This window comes from Myxine glutinosa, unplaced genomic scaffold (genome assembly GCF_964187855.1).
Source record: "Myxine glutinosa unplaced genomic scaffold, kmMyxGlut1.1 SCAFFOLD_129, whole genome shotgun sequence".
In the NCBI taxonomy this organism is placed as follows: domain Eukaryota; kingdom Metazoa; phylum Chordata; class Myxini; order Myxiniformes; family Myxinidae; genus Myxine; species Myxine glutinosa.
In genome coordinates, this window is record NW_027616361.1 from 660,001 (window position 1) to 684,689 (window position 24,689).

The 24,689-nt window shown below is 49.2% G+C and overlaps 1 protein-coding gene across 4 annotated transcripts in view; it reads left to right on the plus strand.

The window, feature by feature from the left end:
* The window catches only part of LOC137415359 (E3 ubiquitin-protein ligase TRIM7-like), a 72,622-nt gene that overhangs the window by 22,340 nt on the left and 25,593 nt on the right, over nt 1-24,689 (plus strand). For all 4 annotated transcript variants that reach the window (XM_078768686.1, XM_078768685.1, XM_078768684.1 and 1 more), the window contains one exon: nt 21,901-22,350. In XM_078768686.1, the coding sequence (XP_078624812.1) occupies nt 21,940-22,350 (411 nt within the window). In that variant the 5' untranslated portion in view covers nt 21,901-21,939. The remainder of the gene's footprint in view (nt 1-21,900; nt 22,351-24,689) is intronic.

Genomic DNA, 24,689 nt, shown 5'->3' on the forward strand with positions numbered 1-24,689 from the left:
CGAGCATCAATAAAGTTGCTGGCACTGACCGACATCTCAGGTGATGTCACTTCACTCACTGTTGGCGCAGAAAGGGGAATAGTTGAGCACATCTCTATTTTACCACCCCAAAAGGTTGGATCTCCTATACCAACTGAGGAAGAGGCATCCATTCCCACAGGTGAAGCAACGTCCGCCGCATCAGAGCCAAAGGAGCGTTCCTCTGCGCCAGAAGATTATGACAAGCCAGCCTTGAGAGACCACATGGCAGAAGACTTGACACATTGTACAAGTACACCAAAGAAGAAGGATCTTGAACCTCCAGACAGCGATGCTGAGGAAAGTATTGGTGATGGGGAGGACTATCAAGGGTCACTGACTGGTTTAGAGACAGACCTACCTGCAGGACACCATTCCTGCATTCCCAGCCAGGAGATACTCGAGTTCCTGGAACAAAGCTTGCATAGCAGGAAGAAAGTGGAAAATGCGCTGAAACGGTGGAACGATTATGACTTGCTAGTGCATTCCTTGTATGTACTAAGGAGAGAGGGACATAAAACAAGGACTTCAGGCTCGGCCGAACAAGCCCGAGTCAGGAAGTTTCTAGCAAAGCTGTTGAGTTACGGGCCTGAATATAAATTTGTTTAAGATGATGAATTTCACAGAAACAAATCTCTCAATACAATAATGACATCAAACTTACGAATAGGATCATTGAATGTCAATGGCTGTAAGGATGCATTCCGTGTGCACCAGGTATTGCCATTCTGTGTGAAGGAAAAACTTGAAGTAACATTTTTGCAGGAAACCCACATGACCCCAGAGGCTGCATCCCGATGGGAAAACCAATGGGAAGGCTTGGCCTTTTTCAGTCACCTAACGGACACATCTTGTGGAGTGGCTACCCTCTTTTCACCAAAGAGGAAACCTGAAATACTTGTCGTAAAGGAAGCCAGTGTGGGGCGGTTGCTACATATAAAAGCAAAGTTTGAAGAATTTGTTGTCAATTTCGTCAACGTTTATGCACCTTGTGTAGGAGTTGCAAGGGGGATTTTCTTCAACCGGTTGCAGAGATTCATGCTCACCTTGCCTGGTGAAGAGTGTGTAATTCTTGGAGGAGACTTTAATTGCACTCTAAACCCCTCCCTTGATCGAATAGGTCAGGAGCCGCATAATCCCTCTGTAAGAATATTACAACAAACCATAACACTGTTAAACTTGAGGGATACTTGGCACATACAACACCCCACAGACAGAACATTCATGTATACGAGTATCAGAGGTGGTCATATATCACAATCCCGGCTCGATAGAATTTACGTGTCTCACCGTTGGTGTAAGATTGTCAGTGACTCCGGCATAAAAATTGCCCATTTCACAGATCACAACTCGGCCTGGATTAAGTTTTCCCTGGCGGAAACAAGGCGAGGCCCTGGCTTGTGGCACCTGAACAATGCTTTAAGTCAGGATGAAGCCTTTTTGTCAATCTTTTTGAATTTTGGGCAAGCCTGGAGGAATAAAAAAGGAGATTTTTGCTCACTTGGATTCTGGTGGGATGTAGGCAAGGTACGATTGAAATTTCTGTGTCAGGAATACTTATATGGATTGAGCAAAACACTTGGGTTAGGGATCAGAAGACTGGAAGAGGAACTGCTGCACCTTGAGAAGCACCTGGCCACACTTACCTCGACTGAACTGCAGGCATACCAAGAAAAAAAGAGCACTCTTAAAGCATGTAGCCATGTGAAGGCACGAGGGGCGTATGTGCGCTCTCGTTTGCAGTTTATTTCTGAGGATGAATATGTCCTGAATTATCTCAAAGGGGTGGAAAAACGCAAAGGTCAATTCAGGACTATAGCGAGTGTTCTCGCAGAAGATGGTCTCTTGCTCAATGGCTCTGAGGGTGTTCAAAAACGAATTAGAGCCTTTTACGCTCAGCTGTATTCGGGTAAGAGCACAGATGCAGGTGCAGGTGGCACTTTGTGGAGAAGTCTTCCTGAAGCCTCTGTAGAAGACCGGGAGCAGCTGGAGACTCCATTATCTCTGGAAGAATTGAAAACCGCCCTGCACCGCCTATCAAGAGATAAAGCCCCTGGCATGGATGGCTTATCATGTGAATTCTATACAAAAGTATGGGACTTGGTTGGACCTGATTACCTAAGCGTAGCTCAGGAAGCATGTGATACAGGTATAATGCCCCTTTCTTGGCGTCGAGCGATACTGGTCTTTATTCCAAAGGAGGGTGACTTGAGAGACTTGAAGAATTACCGCCCTGTGTCTCTGCTGTGTGTGGATTATAAGGTCATGGCTAAAATGTTGTCACTCCATCTCGGACCAGTCCTGACAAAATTAGTCAGCCCGGACCAATCTTATGCCATTCCAGGCAGGACAATACATGACAACATATCCCTTGTCAGAGACCTGATACAGTATGCGGACATGACTCAGACTCAAGTCGGATTTCTTTCCTTGGATCAGGAGAAAGCCTTTGACCAGATGAACCATGAGTATCTGTTTGAAACCTTGCTAACATTTGGGTTGGGGAGGAGATTTGTAGGCATGATTCAGACGTTGTACATGTCGGCAGAATGCCGAGTCAAAGTCAACGGTTTCTTCCTCGCGCCCTTTCCATTTGAGAGAGGAATAAGACAAGGATGTCCCCTGTCCGGCCAATTATATTCCCTATGTATCGAACCCTTCCTTTGTTTGATGAGAAGAAGGTTAACTGGCATTGTGGTGCCACACAACAGGGTCAACCTCAAACTTTCTGCATATGCAGATGATGTTCTCGTGTTTGCCAGTAATGCAAGGGATATGCAAATAGTTTATGATTGTCAGTAGGTCTATTCAGCAGCATCGTCTGCTACAATCAATTGGAGGAAAAGCTCGGGGCTTCTAATTGGACAAATGCAGGTAAAGGAGTTACCAACACTTTTTCAGAAATTGACCTGGAGTCGCAATGAGCTCAAATATTTGGGGGTGCACTTATCCACTTCCCATGGGGCCTCACCACTCATTAACTGGAACACTTTAGGGGACAAGATCGAAGCAAAGTTGAGAGACTGGAGTGGACTACTAAAAGTCCTGTCTCTGAGGGGAAAAACACTCCTTATTAAACAGTTTATAATTCCGAAGTTAGTATTCAGGCTCTCTTGCATAAGCACTCCAGAGGAGTTTCTGGTCAAGATGCAGAGGAAGCTACTGGACTACTTTTGGAATGGTAAACACTGGGTTTCCCTGGGCATTCTGAGCTTGCCTTTTTCAGAAGGTGGACAGTCCTTTCCCTGCCTTCGAAGCCACTACCACGCATCCAGGCTGAAGACCATACAACGTTACCTACATGTGAACCCTGCACCGCAATGGTGCTCACTGGCATCATACTTCTTCAGCAAAGTGCTCAATCTTGGGTACAAAAGGAATCTTTTCATCATTACATCTCGGAGCCTGTCTAGTGCTACATTGCCTCTTTTTTATCAAGAAATGCTGAAGGCTTGGAATGTAGTCGACATACAAAGAACAGTTCCTTATCCAGGCAAGGACCTGTTAGAAGAACCGCTCATTCTCAACCCTCTTCTACAGGGCCCAACTCTGGCTTCCTTTTCAGTAAGAAGGAGCCTCTTAGCTGGTAGCATATCCACAGTGGGAGACCTTCTGAACGATGGTAAGACAACGCTTTTACCCAAGGAACTCGCAGCGAAAATGGGCCTGAGGACAATCAGGATCCCCTCCAGGATACTTGAAGAGGTCAAAAGCTCCTTGCCTCCCGATTGTCTGGAATATCTAGAGAATCCCAAAGAGGGTGATGGCTCTGGACAGATGTCCATCGGTAACTCCATGGATTTTAAAATCCGACCACGATGTTGCGAGCTCTCTCAGCCAATACCTGCAAACAATATGAGTAAGACCCCTGGCACAGTGGAAATGTCGTTCTGTGGGCTATCAAGGAAAAATATTGTTGCGGATATGGGATTTGCATCCATCCATATCCGCTTGTAAATATTCCCCTATTTCCTCAATACTTCCCAACTATCCCCAATCCCCCATTCCCTAGTCCCATTTTCTGTAAACAACACTCTGTAGACCCGACCTCCCCTCTATTTCCCCCATTAAATGTCGTGCCCAGGTTCGCCGCATCTCATGTAAGACAACTATAGGACATCTTGCTAGTTATTCTTAGTCTATGTCAGTTAAGGACTCGTTTCCATTAATTCTGACCCTTCGTTGCACCAGAATGTGATTGTATGGCACCGTTAGGAAGTTTAGGACCTCCCAATACCTCCCCGCAGCTCTTCCTCACGGTTCAGCAACAACAACAACAACAACAGCAATGGCGGCGGCGTGCACAGGGAGTGCGCGTCCTCACTCCGGCTTGGTTGGTAGGGGGTGTTGGGAGGGCATGAGGCCTTCCCAGCGAGCCGCCATTGAACATGTGCTCGACGGGGTTACCAAATAGGGGCTCCCTGTCAGCTCCTCGTCAAGGGCGGAGCCCGGTAACCCCTGCACCCAATGGAAGCGGCGGACCGGTCCCATCTGGGGCGGAGCAAACCAGCCGAGGGCGTGTGACTCCCCGCGGAGCATGCGCAGGAAGAGGGAGGTGACGTCAGATGCGCGCTGAGCTTGAAGCAAGAGAGACGTCCCTTCCGAGCGCAGTGAGACCTCCCTGCATCTCTTGGACCGTGCTTGATCCTGTCCCCGAGCCAAGGTGCACCTTGTGCTATCGACTACCTGTCCCTTCCTGCCATCAATCCCTGTGTAAGTCAGCCTTGTCCCGTTTGTCTGTGGTCTGTCTGGGATAAAATAAGATTGTATTTAAGTGCCTATCTCTTCTGTGTCTTTTACCTCACTCTACCTTGTAATCTACCCCTTTTCTCCACCACTAATTATACCCTCCTCCGGAGGTCTTGAGAACTGTACCCCTGGCGTCGTTTCATTTATCCCAGTCGTTGTGTCCTTTCCAATCATTGATTTAGCGTAGCGCGATTTGGCCAACGTTCGGGTGGAATCTGGTGAGTTGGGGAAGAATCGGGGGAACTGTTAGGTCGCGGCAATACCACCGCTCGGTAAATAACATCTAATCCGCGATCCGTAACAATTGGTGTCGAGGAGTGAGATACGAGGCCCGAAGCGCGCTTAACGCGCTCAAAATTACAAGCAGTTGGAAATTGTTTTGTTTTACAAAAAAACCCGAATTTTGAAAGTCGCGCTATGGCAGATCAAGATGGCTGGGTTCCGGTAGAGGAGAGTGAGGCAGGGTCGATCCAGGACCAAATTGAGGGACAAGAGGAGAGCGAAGCAGTGAGGGTGGCAGGTTCGCAAAATGGCGTCTTCGCGCACGAGGTTTCGGGCGCACAAGATGGCGTCCTCGCGCACGTGGGTGTAGCGGCACCAAATTTGGCCGCGCCCGTGACCGTAGCAGTACCAAATTGCGCTGCTCCCGTGGTCGCGGCAGCCGAGCCAGAGATGCCAGAGTACATGCGAGTCTTTATGATTCAAATGATGGCAAAAATGGATGCTCAGGGGGAGCGATTGGAGGGCCAAATTAGGGCTGATAGTGAGCAAATGAGGGCTGATAGTGAGCGATTGGGGGGCAGAATGGGGGGCAAAATGGGAGAAATGGGGGAACGGTTAGAACAAAGGATGGGGGCCCAGATCGGAGGGTTAGGGAGTAGAATAGAGGGATTAGACAATAGATTAGGGGAAATACAGGAGGGGTTAACGGGGGTAGAAAACAGAATGGCCGCTCAAGAGAATCAAATGGAAGGGATGAAAAAGGGGTTAGAGGGGTTAGAAAACAGTATGGAAGGCAAATTGAGGAACATGAGGGACCAAGCAGAAAGGGAAGTTTAAAAAATGGGGCAGCAGATAGAGGGGGTCAGAATGGGGGTAGAAACTAAATTGGATGCTCACAGGGAGGAAATGGAGCAGATGAGGGTGGCATCTGGGCAGGAGATGCAAGTGATGGGAGAAGAGATCAGAAGAGGTGTGAGTGAGGAGGTCGGAGGAGTGCGCGAGGAGGTGAGGCACTGTAAGGAGCGCATGGAGAAGGAGGTGAGAAAGGGGACTGTAAAATTGCAAGGTGGTATAGAGGAGTTGACGCTGGGAGTAGAACAACTGACAGTGGGACAAAAGGAGTTGGGGGACCAGGTAAAGAAGAACACAGCGGTAATAGAGGGTTTAAAATCGACACAGAAGGAGATGAAAAAGGACGTAGGGGTAATTAAAAAAGAGTGTCAGACGGTACATGAGGACCTGACGAGGAAAATGAACAAGGTGGTAGAGGTGATGGAGGTTAAAGAGCGGGAGGTGCGGGAGCACATAGAAAAAAATAAGGTGGAGTTAGAGGAAGAACTTAAGGGGGCGCACGAGGAGATGAAGGAGGTGAAGCAGAAATTAGAAGAAGTGGAAGAAGGGGTGAGCGAAATTAAGAAGCGACGGAGAGAGGATAAGAAAGAGATAAAGGAGGAAGTAAAATAATTGGTCCAAAGTCTGTGTTCGGATCGTGATGATGTGCTCATTAACCGGATGAGGGATTCGCAGGTGATGGAGGAGAAGCGAAGAGAAAGAGGACCCGGTGTAAGTGGTGACCAATATGGTCGTGCGTATGATGCGCCAGGTGATTTAATAAGCTTGGGGGTCGAGATGATCCCGGATGTTCGTGAGAGGCCAAGAGTGAGGTGTATGGCTGGTCCGGAGGGTATGGAACGAGGGTGCGAGCGAGAGGGTCCAGTGATGGGAGAGGTGCGAGGTGTGAGTGAGCAAGGTTGTGGTGGTATGGAATGGGTAGCGGGTTGCGGAAGTGTGACCCATGCATCGACACCAACAGGGGTAGTTTTTAGAGGGACAGGGGAGGCACGGGAGCCCCTTGGGGGTAATGTACTGTGGGGCCCGGCCGGTTCGGCCCCGCGCTGACCCCGCAAGGGGCGACGCACGGGGTCCGGCAGGCGGGCAACGGCTCGCATACGAGGTGGTCCCACAAGGTCCCACTCGCACCGTATGACGGCAAGAGTGATCTACGCGCGTACCTGGCGCAGTTTGACTGTGTGTGTAAGGGCAATGGTTGGGGTGAGGACGAAGGTGGAGTACACCTGGTGGCCGCATTGCACGGTGCGGCGGCGGAGGTGCTGACGGCATTACCACCGGGTGCTCTCACCCTGCCAGCCCTCCGCGACGCCCTAATTAATCGATTCGGCATTGAACAGCAGAGCGAGCTTGTTAAAGCTCAGCTCGCGCTGCGAAAACGCAAGCCCCAGGAAGCCATCGGGGAACTTGCCCACGACATTCACCGCGCAGTGGGGATCGCACATGCTAGCATGGCAGCGGATTCCCGGGAAAGCCTGGCGCTGGACCATTTTATCCAGGCCCTCCCAGATATTGAGCTCCGGCAACAGCTCGCCATGTGGCGCCCGCAGACTCTGAGCCAGGCGGCTGACGCTGCGGCCCGTTGGGAAGCAGCGAGGCCCCTGGCCCGGGGGAGCGAGCGTCACGCAATGGCGGTCCGCCAGGTGGGACCCCCGATGGAGGGCGGACCCCTTAGGGGGCCCGCCCCCGACGTGAGTCCTGACCTGGCGGGCATGGTCCGGAGGCTGGTGGACCAGCGCCTTGTGGGACCTGGACCATGGCAGGCGGCCCCGGAGGTGGCCCGTGGTGGACCACGAGCGGGTAATCCAATTCGGACCTTCAGGGGGGGAAATTTGGAATTCCGGAGACAAGCACCTTAACAGGTGAGGTGCTATACTTGCAACCGTCTGGGTCACCTGGCGCGGCACTGTCGAGCCACGCGCCCGGATGATCCCCGGCGGTTGAGGTCCTCAACTCCGCCCAGGGGGGAGCGGGTTAGCCGACCCCAGACACCCCCCTGCCAGACCCCGGGAAACTAGAAGGTGTCGGGCACGTAGGGCGGTGTTCGGCAGAAGAGGATGGAGGAGAGCCCTCATTGACGCGACAGGTCATTTATTGTGGCCAGATTGGAACCGGTAGCCTGACAATCAGATGCAAAATTGCCGGCGTGGGGGTAGACGCCGTAGTGGACACAGGAGCTAGCGCCACGATCATCAGCCCTGTGGTCCTTGATTCGAGCGCAGGTGGCTGGGATAAGATCCAGCGCCTGCAAAATTATAGTTTGCAACTTGCTACCGGGGTAACGGCCCCGATCATAGGGCGTGGTTCTGTGACCCTCAAGTTAGGGTCGGTAAGGAGGGAGATAGATGTTTGGGTGGCGGAGGTGTGCGACCCATGTTTAATAGGGTTGGATTTGTTGACTGCCAGCGGTTGTAAAATCGACTTGTGCCGGGGGATCCTGCAGGTGGGAGTAGAAGAGCTGCCGTTAGGGGGAGTGAGCACGGCCGAGAGAGCGGAGCTGGAGGCTTCCGAGGCCGTGACCATTCCCCCAAGGGCCGAGGCGATGGTGCCGGCCCGGTGGGCAGCTCGCCCAACATGGCAGGAGTCCTGCGGCCTGGTCGAACCGGTGGCAGCGCAGTCCATACCGGGTTTAATCGTGGGCCGCACCCTTGTAAAAACGGACGGACCGGTAGTGGCCGTCCGAGTAATAAATATAAGTACAGAACCACGCACTATAGTAAGGGGCACGAGGGTAGCTGGCTGCACCCCAGTTGAGGAAGTCGCGACAGTGAGGGGCGAGAATGTCCAGCCGAGCCGGCCCCGGGGGGAGCCTTCAATAAGAAGTAGGAATTGGCCCGATCCCATTTGCGAGATGGTAAATCGTAGTAGCGTAGAGATGGGAGGTACCCAGAGGGAGGCCTTACACAAACTGGTTGGGTCCCATTTGGACCTCTTCTCCCTGTCCACCGAGGATATTGGACGTACGGGCCTGGTGAAACATCAGATCCACACCGGTGAGGCCCGGCCTATTCGTCAGGCCGCCCGACGGCTCCCTTGGAGCAAGAGGGCGGAAGCTGATGAGCAGGTTGAAAAAATGCTCGACGCAGGCGTGATCGAGCCCTCGGGAACTCCTTGGATGTCACCTGTTGTGCTGGTCAAAAAGAAGGATGGGACCACGCGGTTCTGCGTGGACTATCGCCAGCTAAACAACGTGACACTCAAGGACTCATATCCCCTGCCAAGGATTGATGACACCCTCGATGCCGTTGCGGGCTCAAATTGGTTCTCAACTTTGGACCTCAGGAGTGGGTATTGGCAGGTGGAGATGGATAGGGCAGGGAAGGAGAAAACGGCATTTTCCACAGGTAAGGGACTGTATCAGTTTACTGTGATGCCGTTTGGTTTGTGTAACGCCCCCGCCACCTTTGAAAGATTGATGGAACATGTACTAGGCGGCATGCCATGGCAATCATGCCTGGTGTACCTGGATGACGTCCTAGTACATGCCAAAACGTTCCCCCAGGCAGTAGCTAATTTGGACCAGGTGTTCGGGTGCCTCAGACAGGCAGGGTTGAAGCTGAACCCGAGTAAGTGCACTTTGTTTGCAAGAGAGGTGGCCTATCTAGGTCACGTGATCGGCCGCGAGGGGGTAAAAACGGACCCAGACAAAATTAAAGCGGTAGAGGAGTGGCCCGCACCACGTACCATCAAGGAGGTGCGGGGATTTTTGGGACTCTGCTCCTACTACCGGCGCTTTGTGGCGAAATTTGCGGAGTTGGACCGTCCCCTCCACCGGCTTACGAAGAAGGGGACGCGATTTAATTGGACACGGGAGTGCCACGAGGCCTTCCAAAAATTGAAGGGGTGTCTAACATCCGCACCCCTTCTAGCTTACCCCACTAGCAACGGGGCATTTACCCTGGACACGGATGCAAGCCGGGAAGGATTGGGCGCAGTTTTGTCTCAGACACAGGAGGGCGTGGAGAGAGTGATTGGTTGCTATAGTCGGGCCTTAAGTAGGCCCGAGCGAAATTATTGTGTCACTCGCAAAGAGTTATTGGCTATGCTGGCTGCCATGAACCATTTCCACCCGTACCTGTACGGGCGGAAATTTTTGGTTAGAACTGACCATTCCTCCTTGCAATGGCTCCTTCGGTTCAAGGAACCGGAGGGCCAAATTGCAAGGTGGTTGGAAAAGTTGCAGCAGTACGATTTTGATGTGGCCCATAGGGCCGGGAAGGCCCATGGTAATGCGGACGCACTCTCTCGGCGTCCTTGTCTGGGGGAAAACTGTAAATTTTGTGCGAGACACGAGGAGAGGGAGCAATTGGGCGATTCCGCCCCGATTCTCGTCGTCCGGGCAACCCGGGTGAGAGGGCCAATTTTGCCACTAACCGCAGATGAGGAATTCGGAACTTTGGCTTGGAGCGCGGCCCAGCGGGAGGACCCCATACTGGGGCCGGTGCACGAATGGGTGAGATTGGGGCAAAGACCTAATGGGGAAGAGGTCACCCCCCTCGGGGCACAGACCAAGGCATATTGGGCTCAGTGGAAAACCCTGGAATTGAAGGATAACATCTTGTATCGCAAGTGGGTGGAGGTTCCCTCTGATAAAACTTCCTGGCTGGTGGTAGTCCCAAATAAATTTAAGACCGATATATTGCAACAGGTGCATGGTACCCGCCCCGGCGGCCATTTGGGCAGGACAAAGACGACATCGCAGGTACGCCGGAGGTTTTATTGGGTGAATATGGGGTGCGACATACAGGACTGGTGTCGGAGATGCGACGCCTGTACTGCCAAAAAGAGACCAGCACGGAGGATGAGGGCCCCCCTTCAATTACACCAGGTGGGGGCCCCCCTAGAGCGGGTGACCATGGATATCCTAGGCCCACTACCCCGAACCCGCCTAGGTAATAAGTACATCCTCGTTGTGATGGACTACTTCACCAAGTGGCCGGAGGCCTACGCCCTCCCCAACCAAGAAGCAGGGGTGGTAGCACAGGCCTTCGTGGAAGGATTTGTGTGCCGGCATGGGATTCCACAGGAGTTGCACACCGACCAGGGACGAAATTTTGAGAGCAAATTGCTAAAAGATGTGTGCAGTCTCCTGTCAATTCGGAAAACAAGAACAACGCCTTTAAGACCTCAATCTGACGGGATGGTGGAAAGATTCAACCGAACTTTAATCCAACAACTGGCACTGTTCACCGCCACCCGTCAGGATGACTGGGACGAACATCTCCCTTATTTGCTCATCTCCCTCATCTCCCTTATGGCCTACCGAACCAGCCAGCACGGGGCCACCGCATGCAGTCCAGCGTTGCTTATGTATGGGCGGGAGTTACGGGCTCCCACCGACTTGCTATGCGGTCCCGTGCCAGACACAGTGGTTAACCCGCCGAGGGAGGGGTATGCACGTCACCTAGAGGAAGGCATGGAGCTAGTCCATGCCTTCGCCCACCGCCAACTCCATCTGGCGGGGGAAAAGATGAAGCGCAGGTACAACCACCAGAGCCAGGGGTGTCAGTACACTCCGGGGATGAAGATTTGGTTCTTCAATCCCCGGAGGAGGAAGGGTAGGTGCCCGAAACTCACCTCTCCCTGGCAAGGCCCGGGGGTCGTCCTGTCGCAAGTCTGTGACGTGGTAGTAAAAATCAAAATGGGGCCACGAGCCCTCCCTCAGATCGTCCATGCCGACCGGATAAGGCCTTACACCGGCGAGCAGGCGCCCCCGTGGATTGCCTCGGCTTTAGATGCCGAGGTGGGACCCAGTACCTCTGAATAAGGGGGGCTTATTAGTGCCAGAGGACTGGGGGATTGATGAGCGATGGGCCCGCTGGGTAAGGGTGGCATCCCTGCCACCCTTCCCATGAGGGGGGGGGGGCAAAGGAGCACGAGCTTATGGGGTGTATGGCAGTGAAAACTAGCCCGGGTGGGTTAGGATATTGTGTGTAGGGATCTAGCGAAGATGACATTAGGTAACGTTAAGGTTAGTTAGTGACAAGGATACCTGTAGTGGGGACGCAGGTAGAGTAGAGTGGATGATAATGACGAGGGAGCGCAATAGTTTAAAGGGACGACTGGGAAGCGCAAGTTTCAGAGGGGAGTAGTTAGATGAGATGATGCTGTGTGAGAACTGGACAGGTGTGTGGAGCAGTGTATGAGTAGTGAGTGTTGTGGATCAGCGCGAATGCGCTTGGGGGAGAGAAGGGTGCAGGCGGCACCAAGTATGAGAGCACAGGTGTGCAAGTACAGGTGTGTGGAATATATGGAGCAGAGAATGAGTGGTGTGGAGAGAGTTGGAGTAAGTGGGACGGAGTGGTGTGCGTGGTGTGAAGGTGTGGATAGGGGAAGAGTGGACCCCCATCATGGATACCCGGGGCGGGTAGTGTAAGTGTTAGGTAGAGGGTATAGGTAAATTGTGGTTGGATATTGGCATCTGTGGTGTGGGTGGAAGAATGATGATTGGATGGGTGCATTTGTGTTGTGGAAATGGCTGGGCGTGTAGCCTGTTAGTGTGTGTAGTTGGTTTGGGCACTCCACCACTGTGAGGATGTCCGCCAGGTGAGGCCGCAGGTGGGCTCTGGGAGCCGTTAGTGTCAGTGGGTGCCTGAGGATCCCGGGTGTGGATCGGGCAGCCCGTGCCAGAAAGGGCACTGAGGGGGTGAGAGTGCGAGAGGGCCTTCCCCAGTTAGTTAGGTTAGGGTGAGGAGCAGGTGAGCTCGGTAGGCAACAACAGTGGTGGAGGTGTGCAGGTGGGCGGACCAGCTGGGAGAGCTACACGCCCCAGCCCAGAAATTGTGCAAGGGCACCGGGAGATGAATCGGGGGAGTGAGACCCCAAATTGAGAAGCACCACAGTTTGGTCAATGGGAATTGGTTTTTAGAACCCATAGTGTAAGAGGGCCAATGGTTTGGCAGGAGAAAGACCCCGGGTAATGTAAAGTTGTTAAAGTCATTTAGGAAATAGTTAGGATTGATGAACCTGTCGCACCATACGCAGCCACTTACCTGAGGTGGTGATGATGACTCCACACCTGTGTTTTCTTTGTTTTGTGTTGCAGGAAATGAGAATTGCTGTTTGGATTTGTGAGACGCATCACGACGTGGATGAGACATTGGGGTGATTCCATCTCTCCCTCCTTAGGAGGGACTGATGATGGATTGGTGATGGCAGATTTAGATGTTGAGTTGGATATGGCAGATTTTGATGAGAGTTGGAAATGGCAAATTTGTTTGGTTAGGAGGGAGAGAAGACGAATTTGGTTTATGGGAGGAACGGGGAAGACAGTAGGGACGTTGTTGATGTGTAAAGTAGATGTTTATGGGTAGTGTTGTGTTTTGTGGATACAGTAAGGGGTAAGGGAGGGGCAATGTAGGTTACCTGGTGGGGGGGGGGCGTACGGTAGGAACGTACCTGTCTCACCTGGTTCCCATGTGCCCCCAGTGTGCATTACCTTGAATTGCGTGCACTTTTGCGCCCTTACCACCTTACTCACTTGTCTTCTTTTGTCTCCCACCTCCGAGGATCTGGCTTTGGGGCAGAGAGAGAGGAGAGAGAGGTGCTGGCTCCGCAGTTGTGGGCCTGTACTTCCGCTGCTTGCTGCCTGGATCGATACACCATATGGACCGCAATTTTTGTGGCCGCCCACAATGGACCGCAGTTCTTTTGCGGTCAAGCACCACCCGTGGATGGACCTGGGTCAACGTGGCACCTATGCCATACAGGTGAACCACTTTTAGTTGGCCCCCCTGACCGCCACAATTCAGAAATGGACGCGGTTGGTGCCTTTCTTTATTTCTAAAGAAGCCAGAAGGCCAAGTGCACTCCATGAAGGCAAGACCAGCGGCAGAACATCGGCCGGCTGCGACACCACCGGTGACCATGGACACTTGATTGTGCATTTTTTATTGAACACTTTATTGGTGCACCGGATGGTGCTGACTGTGCATAATGGGGTGGTGCTTTTGGTGCTTGGACGGGGTGCTCTGCACATTATTAAAGGCCGTAGGGCCACAGGGCACTCGTGGGTTGGTGTATCGATGCTGGCATGCGTGCTCTCTCTATGCATAACATCTGCATGTGTTCCTCAAAGAACAGGTCCTGGATCGTAGTATAAATATCAGTGTAGTCTTGTGTAAATGATGCTCCCTACCGGCTGTATGTTTAGTTTGAGGATGCTTTCCGCGATTCGGTTATCCTGTGGGTGTGTTTCTGTTAGGAGAAGGGTGCAACGTCGCAGGGGGACATATTTACTCATTTGTGAACATCTGTAAAACTGTCGCACTCAGGGTTGAGTTAATAATAGAGGGAACTACATCTGAGTGCCACACTAAAGTAGGTAAAAATTTATCGGGTCGGGACGCCCCGAGGTAGAGAAGGGTGCAATGTTGCGGATATGGGATTTGCATCCATCCATATCCGCTTGTAAATATTCCCCTATTTCCTCAATACTTCCCATCTATCCCCAATCCCCCATTCCCTAGTCCCATTTTCTGTAAACAACACTCTGTAGACCCGACCTCCCCCTATTTCCCCCATTAAATGTCGTGCCCAGGTTCACCGCATCTCATGTAAGACAACTATAGGACATCTTGCTAGTTATTCTTAGTCTATGTCAGTTAAGGACTCGTTTCCATTAATTCTGACCCTTCGTTGCACCAGAATGTGATTGTATGGCACCGTTAGGAAGTTTAGGACCTCCCAATACCTCCCCGCAGCTCTTCCTCACGGTTCAGCGACAACAACAACAGCAACGGCGGCGGCGTGCACAGGGAGTGCGCGTCCTCACTCCGGCTTGGTTGGTAGGGGGTGTTGGGAGGGCATGAGGCCTTCCCAGCGAGCCGCCATCGAACATGTGCTCGACGGGGTTACCAAATAGGGGCTCCCTGTCAGCTCCTCGTCAAGGGCGGAGCCCGGTAACCCCCGCACCCAATGGAAGCGGCGGACCAGTCCCATCTGGGGCGGAGCCAACCAGCCGAGGGCGTGTGACTCCCGCGGAGCATGCGCAGGAAGAGGGAGGTGACGTCAGATGCGCGCTGAGCTTGAAGCAAGAGAGACGTCCCTTCCGAGCGCAGTGAGACCTCCCTGCATCTCTTGGACTGTGCTCGATCCTGTCCCCGAGCCAAGGTGCACCTTGTGCTATCGACTACCTGTCCCTTCCTGCCATCAATCCCTGTGTAAGTCAGCCTTGTCCCGTTTGTCTGTGGTCTGTCTGGGATAAAATAAGATTGTATTTAAGTGCATATCTCTTCTGTGTCTTTTACCTCACTCTACCTTGTAATCTACCCCTTTTCTCCACCACTAATTATACCCTCCTCCAGAGGTCTTGAGAACTGTACCACTGGCGTCGTTTCATTTATCCCAGTCGTTGTGTCCTTTCCAATCATTGATTTAGCGTAGCGCGATTTGGCCAACGTTCGGGTGGAATCGGGTGAGTTGGGGAAGAATCGGGGGAACTGTTAGGTCGCGGCAATACCACCGCTCGGTAAATAACATCTAATCCGCGATCCGTAACAATATATACCTGCTAGTGATCCACTCGCTCCATTATATAGCTCTTGCAACCCGACTGGATACTCCCTGGCGTGAGACTCTTCCACTTCCTTCGACTGTTCATCCACGTTGGGATTCACTCTATCTCTACCCAACGCCAAGAATGATGGCAGACTTAAGTTGGAGGTTGCTACATGGTGCACTGAGCTCTGGATCTATGATGCGGCATTTCACTAACTTCTCAGAGGATTGCTGCTTTTGTGGTGAAAGGGAAACTATATTTCACATATACCTTCTAGGCCACCGTCTTGAACCAGTGTTCTTACTGATGAAAAATCTTCTCTTGCGCTTCTGGCTTCACTTCTCTCCAACACTTTTTATCATTGGGCACCCGGTAAAGAAACTAAGCAAGTCACGAGATCTCCTTGTTAACTTTATTTTAGCCTGTGCAAAAATGGCAATGTATAAAACCAGGAAGGCAAAAATTGAGAAAGATGTGGTGGAACACAGTTCTGTATGTCTGAAGGGCTTAATACGCTCACGCATTATTTCGGAGTACAAGGCGGCAGAATATAGTAACACTGTTCAAAAGTTTAAGGAAACCTGGACTATAAATGATGCACTTTGTACGGTCTCCCCACAAGATACTTTGCTCTTATCTATCTATAATTCCAGTAATCTCTGTGTGTATGTGTGTCTGTGTGTGTGTGTGTGTGTGTGTGTGTGTGTGTGTGTGTGTGTGTGTGTGTGTGTTTGTCTGTGACCGCTGTTTCTCGACAACTACCGGTCCGATATACTTGAAACTTGCCAGGTATATTGCTGGGGACCCGAGGATGTGCCTTTTCAAGGTTTGAAATTAATCGGACAAGTGGTTCCCAAGGTATGGTCACCGTACTCGCAAGCCGTTCGCTTTGCCTTTGCGAATGGACTAAACCATTTCATGTAAATAGAGGGGGGGGGGGGGGGGGGTTCTGTGGTCGTTACTGGCTTTGCGAATGGACCAAACCATTTCATGTAAATAGAGGGGGGGGTTCTGTGGTCGTTACTGCCACGTGGTTTCAAAGCTTTTTTTTTGCACGCACGTACGGGCAAGCACGTACGGGCAAGCATGTACGTGCGGGCACGCCCTAGCACAGGCACGCCCTAGCACGGGCACGCCCTAGTCTATCTATAATTCCAGTAATCTCTGTGTGTATGTGTGTGTGTCTGTGTGTGTGTGTGTCTGTGTGTGTGTGTGTGTGTGTGTGTGTGTTTGTCTGTGACCGCTGTTTCTCGACAACTACCGGTCCGATATACTTGAAACTTGCCAGGTATATTGCTGGGGACCCGAGGATGTGCCTTTTCAAGGTTTGAAATTAATCGGACAAGTGGTTCCCAAGGTATGGTCACCGTACTCGCAAGCCGTTCGCTTTGGCTTTACGAATGGACCAAACCATTTCATGTAAATAGAGGGGGGGGGGGGGGTTCTGTGGTCGTTACTGGCTTTGCGAATGGACCAAACCATTTCATGTAAATAGAGGGGGGGGGGGGGTTCTGTGGTCGTTACTGCCACATGGTTTCAAAGTTGTTTTTTGTTGTTGTTGTTTGCACGCATGTTTTTTTGCACGCACGTACGGGCAAGCACGTACGGGCAAGCACGTACGTACGGGCACGTCCTAGTCTATCTATAATTCCAGTAATCTCTGTGTGTATGTCTGTGTGTGTGTGTGTGTGTTTGTTTGTCTGTGACCGCTGTTTCTCGACAACTACCGGTCCGATATACTTGAAACTTGCCAGGTATATTGCTGGGGACCCGAGGATGTGCCTTTTCAAGGTTTCATATTAATCGGACAAGTGGTTCCCAAGGTATGGTCACCGTACTCGCAAGCCGTTCGCTTTGGCTTTACGAATGGACCAAACCATTTCATGTAAATAGAGGGGGGGGGGTTCTGTGGTCGTTACTGGCTTTGCGAATGGACCAAACCATTTCATGTAAATAGAGGGGGGGGTTCTGTGGTCGTTACTGCCACGTGGTTTCAAAGTTGTTTTTTGTTGTTGTTGTTTGCACGCATGTTTTTTTGCACGCACATACGGGCAAGCACGTACGGGCAAGCACGTACGTACGGGCACGTCCTAGTTTGTATAAATGTGTTATTTGGCATTCTTTTTGGTGTTCTTTGGCGTTCCTTTTTTGGTGTTCTTTGGCGTTCTTTTACCTTCCCCTTGTCTGTCTTGGTAGTGCTTTCACTTCAAAATGCTCTACCTTGTCTACTGTAGTTCAAACCATGGACTGGCAGAGATGAGGAATTGAGCAACATTAAACTGGGAACATATTGTTATGAATTTGGTAGAGCAACATCTAGAGCTAGGTAGATCTGTATAGGTAGGTATTCGACTGTCGTGACAGGGACTCTACATGTAATAAGTTCTTGATGTTTAGGCGTTTGTCGGGGTAATATGTATGATTGTGGATCTACCTGGAGATTCGGGTGTTAAATAGTGAGGGATTAAAGGTAACGCCCCTGTGAGTTTCACCTAGTAGTCAAACCTTTGTCCATTATGGCACTGCAAACCACATAAACATTAGTTAGGTCCTTAGCGCAACATTAAATAATTCCTTTCCCTGACAATGACTTCGGAACAAATGGACAGGAAACCATGCCAAAAACACCGCCACAATTGGCCGCCACCGTTTACACCTCCAAGGCCTACAAACCTCGCCTGGCACGTGTTATAACACAAGGACCGCGGGGTCGGGAACGGGAGAGTGGAGCGATGCCGCAGAGGGCGTGACCTGGGCGAGCCGGCGAGTTGGGAGGCTATTATTGGCTGAGGAGTGCGCCAATGTGACGTCATCGGGAGAGATATTATCGACGGTCGGACGCCATTTTAGAACAGTTGGCAGTTGGCAGTTGGCACCAGCAGTTGGCAGTTGGCACTGGGCAGTTGGCAGTTGGCACTCAGCAGTTGGCACTCAGCAGTTGGCACTCAGCAGTTGGCACTTGGCTGCCAGCACTCCCGCAGAGAGTCGAGTCGAGTCGAGTGGAGTTCAAAGGAGTCCTTCCTGTCCCTGGTCAAGTGGAGTTCGGTTGCTTTGTGCAGCCCTGCGTTGGACCGTTGGAGCAAAGGAGCTCGTGGTGTGGGTGGGCCGTTGAACCGACGAGGCCTGGTGGCGCTTGGAGGCGGACGGAGAGGGCCGCGGGGCCGTGTTACACTGAAGACGAAAGGAGCCAGATAAGCCCGATCTCCGCGTTTACACTTTACATGACAAGACGTGTTATTTTCGTATTAACCTCCCTCGTATCGTGTTTGATATCTGTTGTGTGTGGGATCCCAATTTAGGCTTATTAGAGTTATTAGTATTACCGGCGCGGGCTTTTTCACTGTCTTTACTGTTCATTAATAAATCCTTGTATTATTTTCTGTATATATCTGAACGCAGTTTCCTGGGTGTTTCATTTTAATAGATAAGGCTGCGGAGCTTGCTGTGTCCGCCATTCCGCGCGTTTAACTTTGTGTTGAGTTGGAATCCGCCATTGAGTTTTCGCCTCGGGAGTGTAAAGTCTCGCAATCGGCCATCCGTAACTGTGGTGTTAATCGCGGTTGCGTAACAATATGTTTGCCTGAGCTTGCATGAGCTCTGAACGCAAATCTCTGTAACCTTTCCAACAAAAGCACTACTACTACTACTACTACTACTACTACTACTACTACTATTACGACTAATATTACTACTACTACTATCACTACTATTACTAATATTACTACTACTACTACTACTACTATTAATACTACTACTACTACCACTACTACTACTACTACTACTACTACTACTACTACTATTACTACTAATATTACTACTACTACTATCACTACTATTACTAATATTACTACTACTACTACTACTACTATTAATACTACTACTACTACTACTATTACTACTATTACTACTACTACTATCACTACTATTACTAATATTACTACTACTACTACTACTACTACTACTACTACTACTACTACTACTACTACTACTACTACCACTACTACTTCTACTACCACTACTACCTCTGTTAGCCGCAGCGTAGCTGCATTTTTGCCACCAAAGCATTCCAACGATTCCTTGCAAGTTACAACTTGACGAAAAGACGCATCTCAACAAAATATTTCACAAGATTTTGACAAACGCTGAAACGCTTTGAGAGCAAAGTGCAAATAACACAGATTTTCAGAAAAATGCTTTAAAAGTGAAATCCATTAACGTTACGAACCAAAGCATTAATGTTCGGGTATTTCACAAACACTGATCGAAACGTTATTTTTAGCCCATGCCCCACACAGCAGGGTTTTGCAAGTGTGTGTGTGTGTGTGTGTGTGTGTGTGTGTGTGTGTGTGTGACGTGTGTATGTGACGTATGTGACGTGTGTGGCGTGTGTGTGTGTGACGTGTGTGTGTGTGTGTGTGTGTGTGTGTGTGTGTGTGTGTGTGTGTGTGACGTGTGTTTCTGTGTGTGTGTGTGTGTGTGAGACGTGTGTATGTGACGTGTGTGACGTGTGTGTGTATGTGATGTGTGTGGCGTGTGTGTGTGACGTGTGTGTGTGTGTGACGTGTGTGTGTGTGTGTGTGTGTGTGTGTGTGTGTGTGTGTGTGTGTGTGTGTGAGTCTGCACGGGCTGTAACCTTTGTAGCATTTCAGCTTTTGTCATGGAAATTTTCAACAAAGTTTTATTATAAGAATACAGAGAAATCAAATTCATAATTTGGTCAAAAGGTCAAAGGTCAGTATCGAATAAAATCATCATTTTTTTATCCAATTCACCTGAAATTTAAAGAATTTGCATATTGGGTCGCTGAATTGGTTCACCAATCAAAGGTTAAAAGGACAAGGTCAAAGGTCAAGGTTGTATAAAATCGTCAATTCTGATCCGATTGGTTTGAGATTTGACCAGGTTTTACATATTGGGTCATTGAAGCCTATTCCTCTTGAGGTCAAAAGGTCAAGGTCGCCTAAATCGTCAATCTTTTGTATTTTTACCTCTGCCACCCAACGTGGATGGAGGTTATGTTTTTACCCCTGTCTGTTTGTTTGTCTGTGAACAGGACATCTCAAAAACTTGTGGATGGATTCGGACGTAATTTGGTGGAGAGGTTGTGTACGTGACACGGAGGAAATGATTACATTTTGGTGAAAGTTCGAGTCGAAGAATACCATCACACCATGGCATGAGGGACCCCCTCCTTCCAGGATAGAGCTGGAATTAATGGTCTAGCATAACTTGTCGCATTTGCCCCATGAGTCAAAACTTGAAGTTGATACTTCTTTTCCACCCGGTTACCATCGGAGTGATTGGCTTATTACTGACACACACAACCACACGTACGTTGTGACCAGGACCAGTCAGAAGCTCTTTTTCAGGGCATGAAGGTCAAAGTGGAAAAGCATCAGGACATGCAGAGAGGAAGAATGAAGGACGGGTCATGGAGCATTGCCACTCAGATACTTCAGATCATCTTATTAAATAGAAAGATAAACTAAGAGATCGAAGTATCGCTCCGCTGATTGCAAGCTTGCCATTGTTCTGTCTGTTTTGTCATCGATACTAATCGATGTTCGATTTCACAAAAATGGCTCTCCTGGTGCGGCCATGACATGGGCGGGGTGTGGGTGGGGCGCGGTGGGAGGGGTGGATTAGGGGGGGGCGGGGCGGGTTGGGAGGGGTGGATTGGGGGGTGGGCGGGGTGGGGCGGGGTGGATTGGGGAGGGGGTTGGAGGGGTGGATTGGGGGGAGTTGCCTCGGCCTGTCATCATTCTGAGGTCTGCAAAATGAGTTCCAGCTTACTGGAATCGGAGCGATTCATCAGGGGCACAGCCACGCTCCCAGCAATGATGCAATCAGCAGGGGCACAGCCACGCTCCCAGCAATGATGCAATCAGCAGCGTCAGCCTCCTCGCAAAATATGTATTATAAAAGGAGCCGTCTGTCTTGTTTGTTTGTTTGTTGTGTTATAACTTGAGAATGGATTAACGGATTTCAATAAATCAAACTACGTTGGATTTGGGTAACTCCCGGGAAAAAACTTGTTCTTTTATGGGTACATGGACACGCGTGTCAAAAGTGCAAATGCAAACACGTGACCTATCTCCCAGGAATCCTTTGGGTTATTTTCTTCCCCCATAGATTAGCCATTTCAGCAAAGATTGGTATTTCCGTCAGAGAAGCGACGGGTCTTATATTCGAGAAAGAATAATAATAATAACTCAGGAAAATACATTTTATTTAATGTTCTTAATACAGGAAAATAATACTTTCTTTTGAATCCAAACAGCACAAAAACAATGCACAAACATGTTAATTAATTGTACAGTTTGGACAATTTTATAGTTGAATCCCAAACCATATTTTCCCCATTACCTCCTAAGTTTGCGGTTCATGGGGATTTTCACCACCTCGTGAACGACAAGGCATTCCTGTATAGACTTTAACACTGAGTGGGGTATCGTGTTCTATGAACTCTCTTGTTTCTGAGGTAATTGTGCTCCATAGTAATTTACCTGATGTTTTCTTACCTTTAAAGTTTTGTTTTTATAACTACCCCTCTCGATCTACAGGTATCAACTCTGCTCCACTTCCTTCTCTAATACAAGAAAATGGCGTCTTCTTCGATGACTGGAGTTTGTGCAGATGAACTTCAATGCATTGTGTGCCTTGAACTGTACAAGAAACCAATTACTCTGCCATGTGGCCACTCATTTTGTAAAGTCTGCATCAAGCAACACTGGGAAAGCAGGGAAAAGGTCACAGTCTGTGATTGTCCGACCTGCCGTAAAGTATTTCCGATAAAACCAAAGTGTCAAAAGAATGTGGCCCTTGCCAAATTGGTAGAGAAGATGAAGTTGGTGCCAGGAGTAAACGTGGAGAAGCGAAGATGCACCAAGCATGGCAAACCAATACAACTCTATTGCAAGGATGATGAAAGCTTGATGTGTGTGATGTGCCTGGTTGGACAACATACGAACCATAAAGTTGTTCCTGTGGAGATTGTTCATGACGAACTCAAGGCAAGTAAATATATGAAAAGTTTATTTGTTCATGTAAATTTTATCCATTTGAATTTATCTCCAAGAATATAAAATCCATTCTCAAAGGAAGTTGAAAGAACAAAGTGCCAAAAGATGTAAGACATTGATAAATTGCAAGTTCTGTAATCATGAAAATTTCTCAGAACTCAGAACATTCCTCACAAGTGGAGGTTATGTTATGGAAAGACTACCTTCTTATGATACTTTCCCCGACACTGCTGAAGATCAATTGGTTGTAGAATGAGCGAAGGATCAAAAACAAGTTTTTTTAAATTGAACAACTGACAGAAAAGGTGGTTATTGATTTTCCAGGTAAAAAGGTAGGCTTGAGAGCTCACCAAATTAACAATTTTGTGCTGAGATTGTTTTAGCCCTGGGCCTAAGGATATAGACCCAAATCTCTAAAAAAGCTTGCAGATGAAATGTCAAGCGATGCTCAAGAATAATGTGTGTGAACAGCATTTTGAGATGTTGAATAAAGGGAAGTGTGTGTTAATAAAATATACAGGTTGAGACCACTTTAGCATCCCAGGTATATTCATGAAAACCACACAAAACAACCTGTTGTTGTTAAACTTCATATGGCACCACCCAGTAGTAGGCACACAGACATTGGATCCACGTTGAATGAACGTCAAGATTCGACGTTGACCCGAGGTTGAAAACGAGTTGGATTTGCAAATTGGATCAACGTCATTTTTCCAATGTTGAATAAACGTCGTAACAATCCTAACAACGTCGAAACAACGTCGAATAAACGTTGATACAATGTCACACTTTCAACGTCGATGTAGGGTCGAACAACCAACATTGAAACAATGTCATTTATTCGATTAAAAAATCAAGCCAAGTTGCAAACGGTGAAACAACGTTGAATGACTGTCGGGTTTTGGTCTCAGGTTGGGTTTTGGTTGTCCGACGTCGCGACCTCATTCCAACCGTTATTCGACGTTGAAACAACGTCGTGTGCCCACTGGGCACCTTTGGAGGCCATTTTTCCCCACAGAGCAGGGGTTGGCCTTTTTCGGGCACCGTGGTCCCCATTGTTCAGCAATATTTTATGGCCAGATGCCCTTCCTGCCGCCAACCCTGTAAGTTGCCTCTTGAGACACACAGGGAATTACTAGTAAACTGTTCCTCAATTTGCCGACCTCAGTGGGATGACGGGCTGAGTCAGCCCCCCTGGTGTTAATTCAGCAATGACCGGGATTCAAACCCAGGATCCTAGGATCCCAAGCAAGCACCCGAACCGCTAAGCCAACACCAGGCTGTTGTTAAACTTCATATAAAAGGATAAAAAATACTTCCAGTTATAGCAATTACCAAGTGGTAATGTTCAGGCCTGGTATTATCCATCACTGGGTGTTAGTTTTCTTGTGCTTTTCCATCCTTGCATCACAATGTCCACATTAATACTGAGTCTCGGCCAATGGTCGTCCTATCATGGTTTCTAAGATCTTCAATAATATTTATGATGACATGACAATCTGACTTAAAAAAATTACTCGACTGCTCGAAAGGATGAAGCAACAAATTATTTTGAGTTTTTTTTAATGATCTCATTTTTATATTCTGTTCAAAGAGGACCTGCATATTAATCATGGAAACTCCTTTAACAAACTATGATGTTACTGGAAACCAAAGTTGAATTGTTCTCCACAAACAAAATGGCTGTTTGAAATGTGCACTGATATTGACAAGGACACCAGTCTACAAATGAGCACAGACAGGTTTTTACATTGACAGAAAGGGCCTTAATAATCCAACATTGCAGTTGAAATCAAATCCTTCCTTTTCTCTCATGGCCTGATCTCAAACCATCAGTTTGGTTTCTAACCCCATTCAATCATCCTGGCCCTCCATCTGCTGCTCTTCCAACAATGGATTGAGGCTCTGAATTTTAGAAAAGAGATCAATTCTGTATCTCCTGGACATGGCTCAAGCATTTATCCAAATCTGGTATTGTGTCTTCCTCTCCTCCACTTGCATAGTCATGCCTCAGTCTCAATGGGATCCTCTCCCATTTAAAAATCTGTGGCCCCAAACCAGTCTCAGGTTAAAATTTTGCTTATAACTCCACCCTTTGCTGCAGCACCACTCATCCTCCAGAAAGGCAGGCATCAGCTTCTTCCCTCTCTGAACATGTGTGGAAAAAGCAGAAGCTTGAGCAGCACTTGGAATTGTAAACCCTGGCGTCTCACTTTGTCTCTTTAAACCGACCAACTGGAAAAACCTCCAATCTACGCCATTTAAGCAACACTTGCAATTCAGGTCTTCAAACGTGTTAACATCTCCATTAGCCACAATCCCTCCTGGAC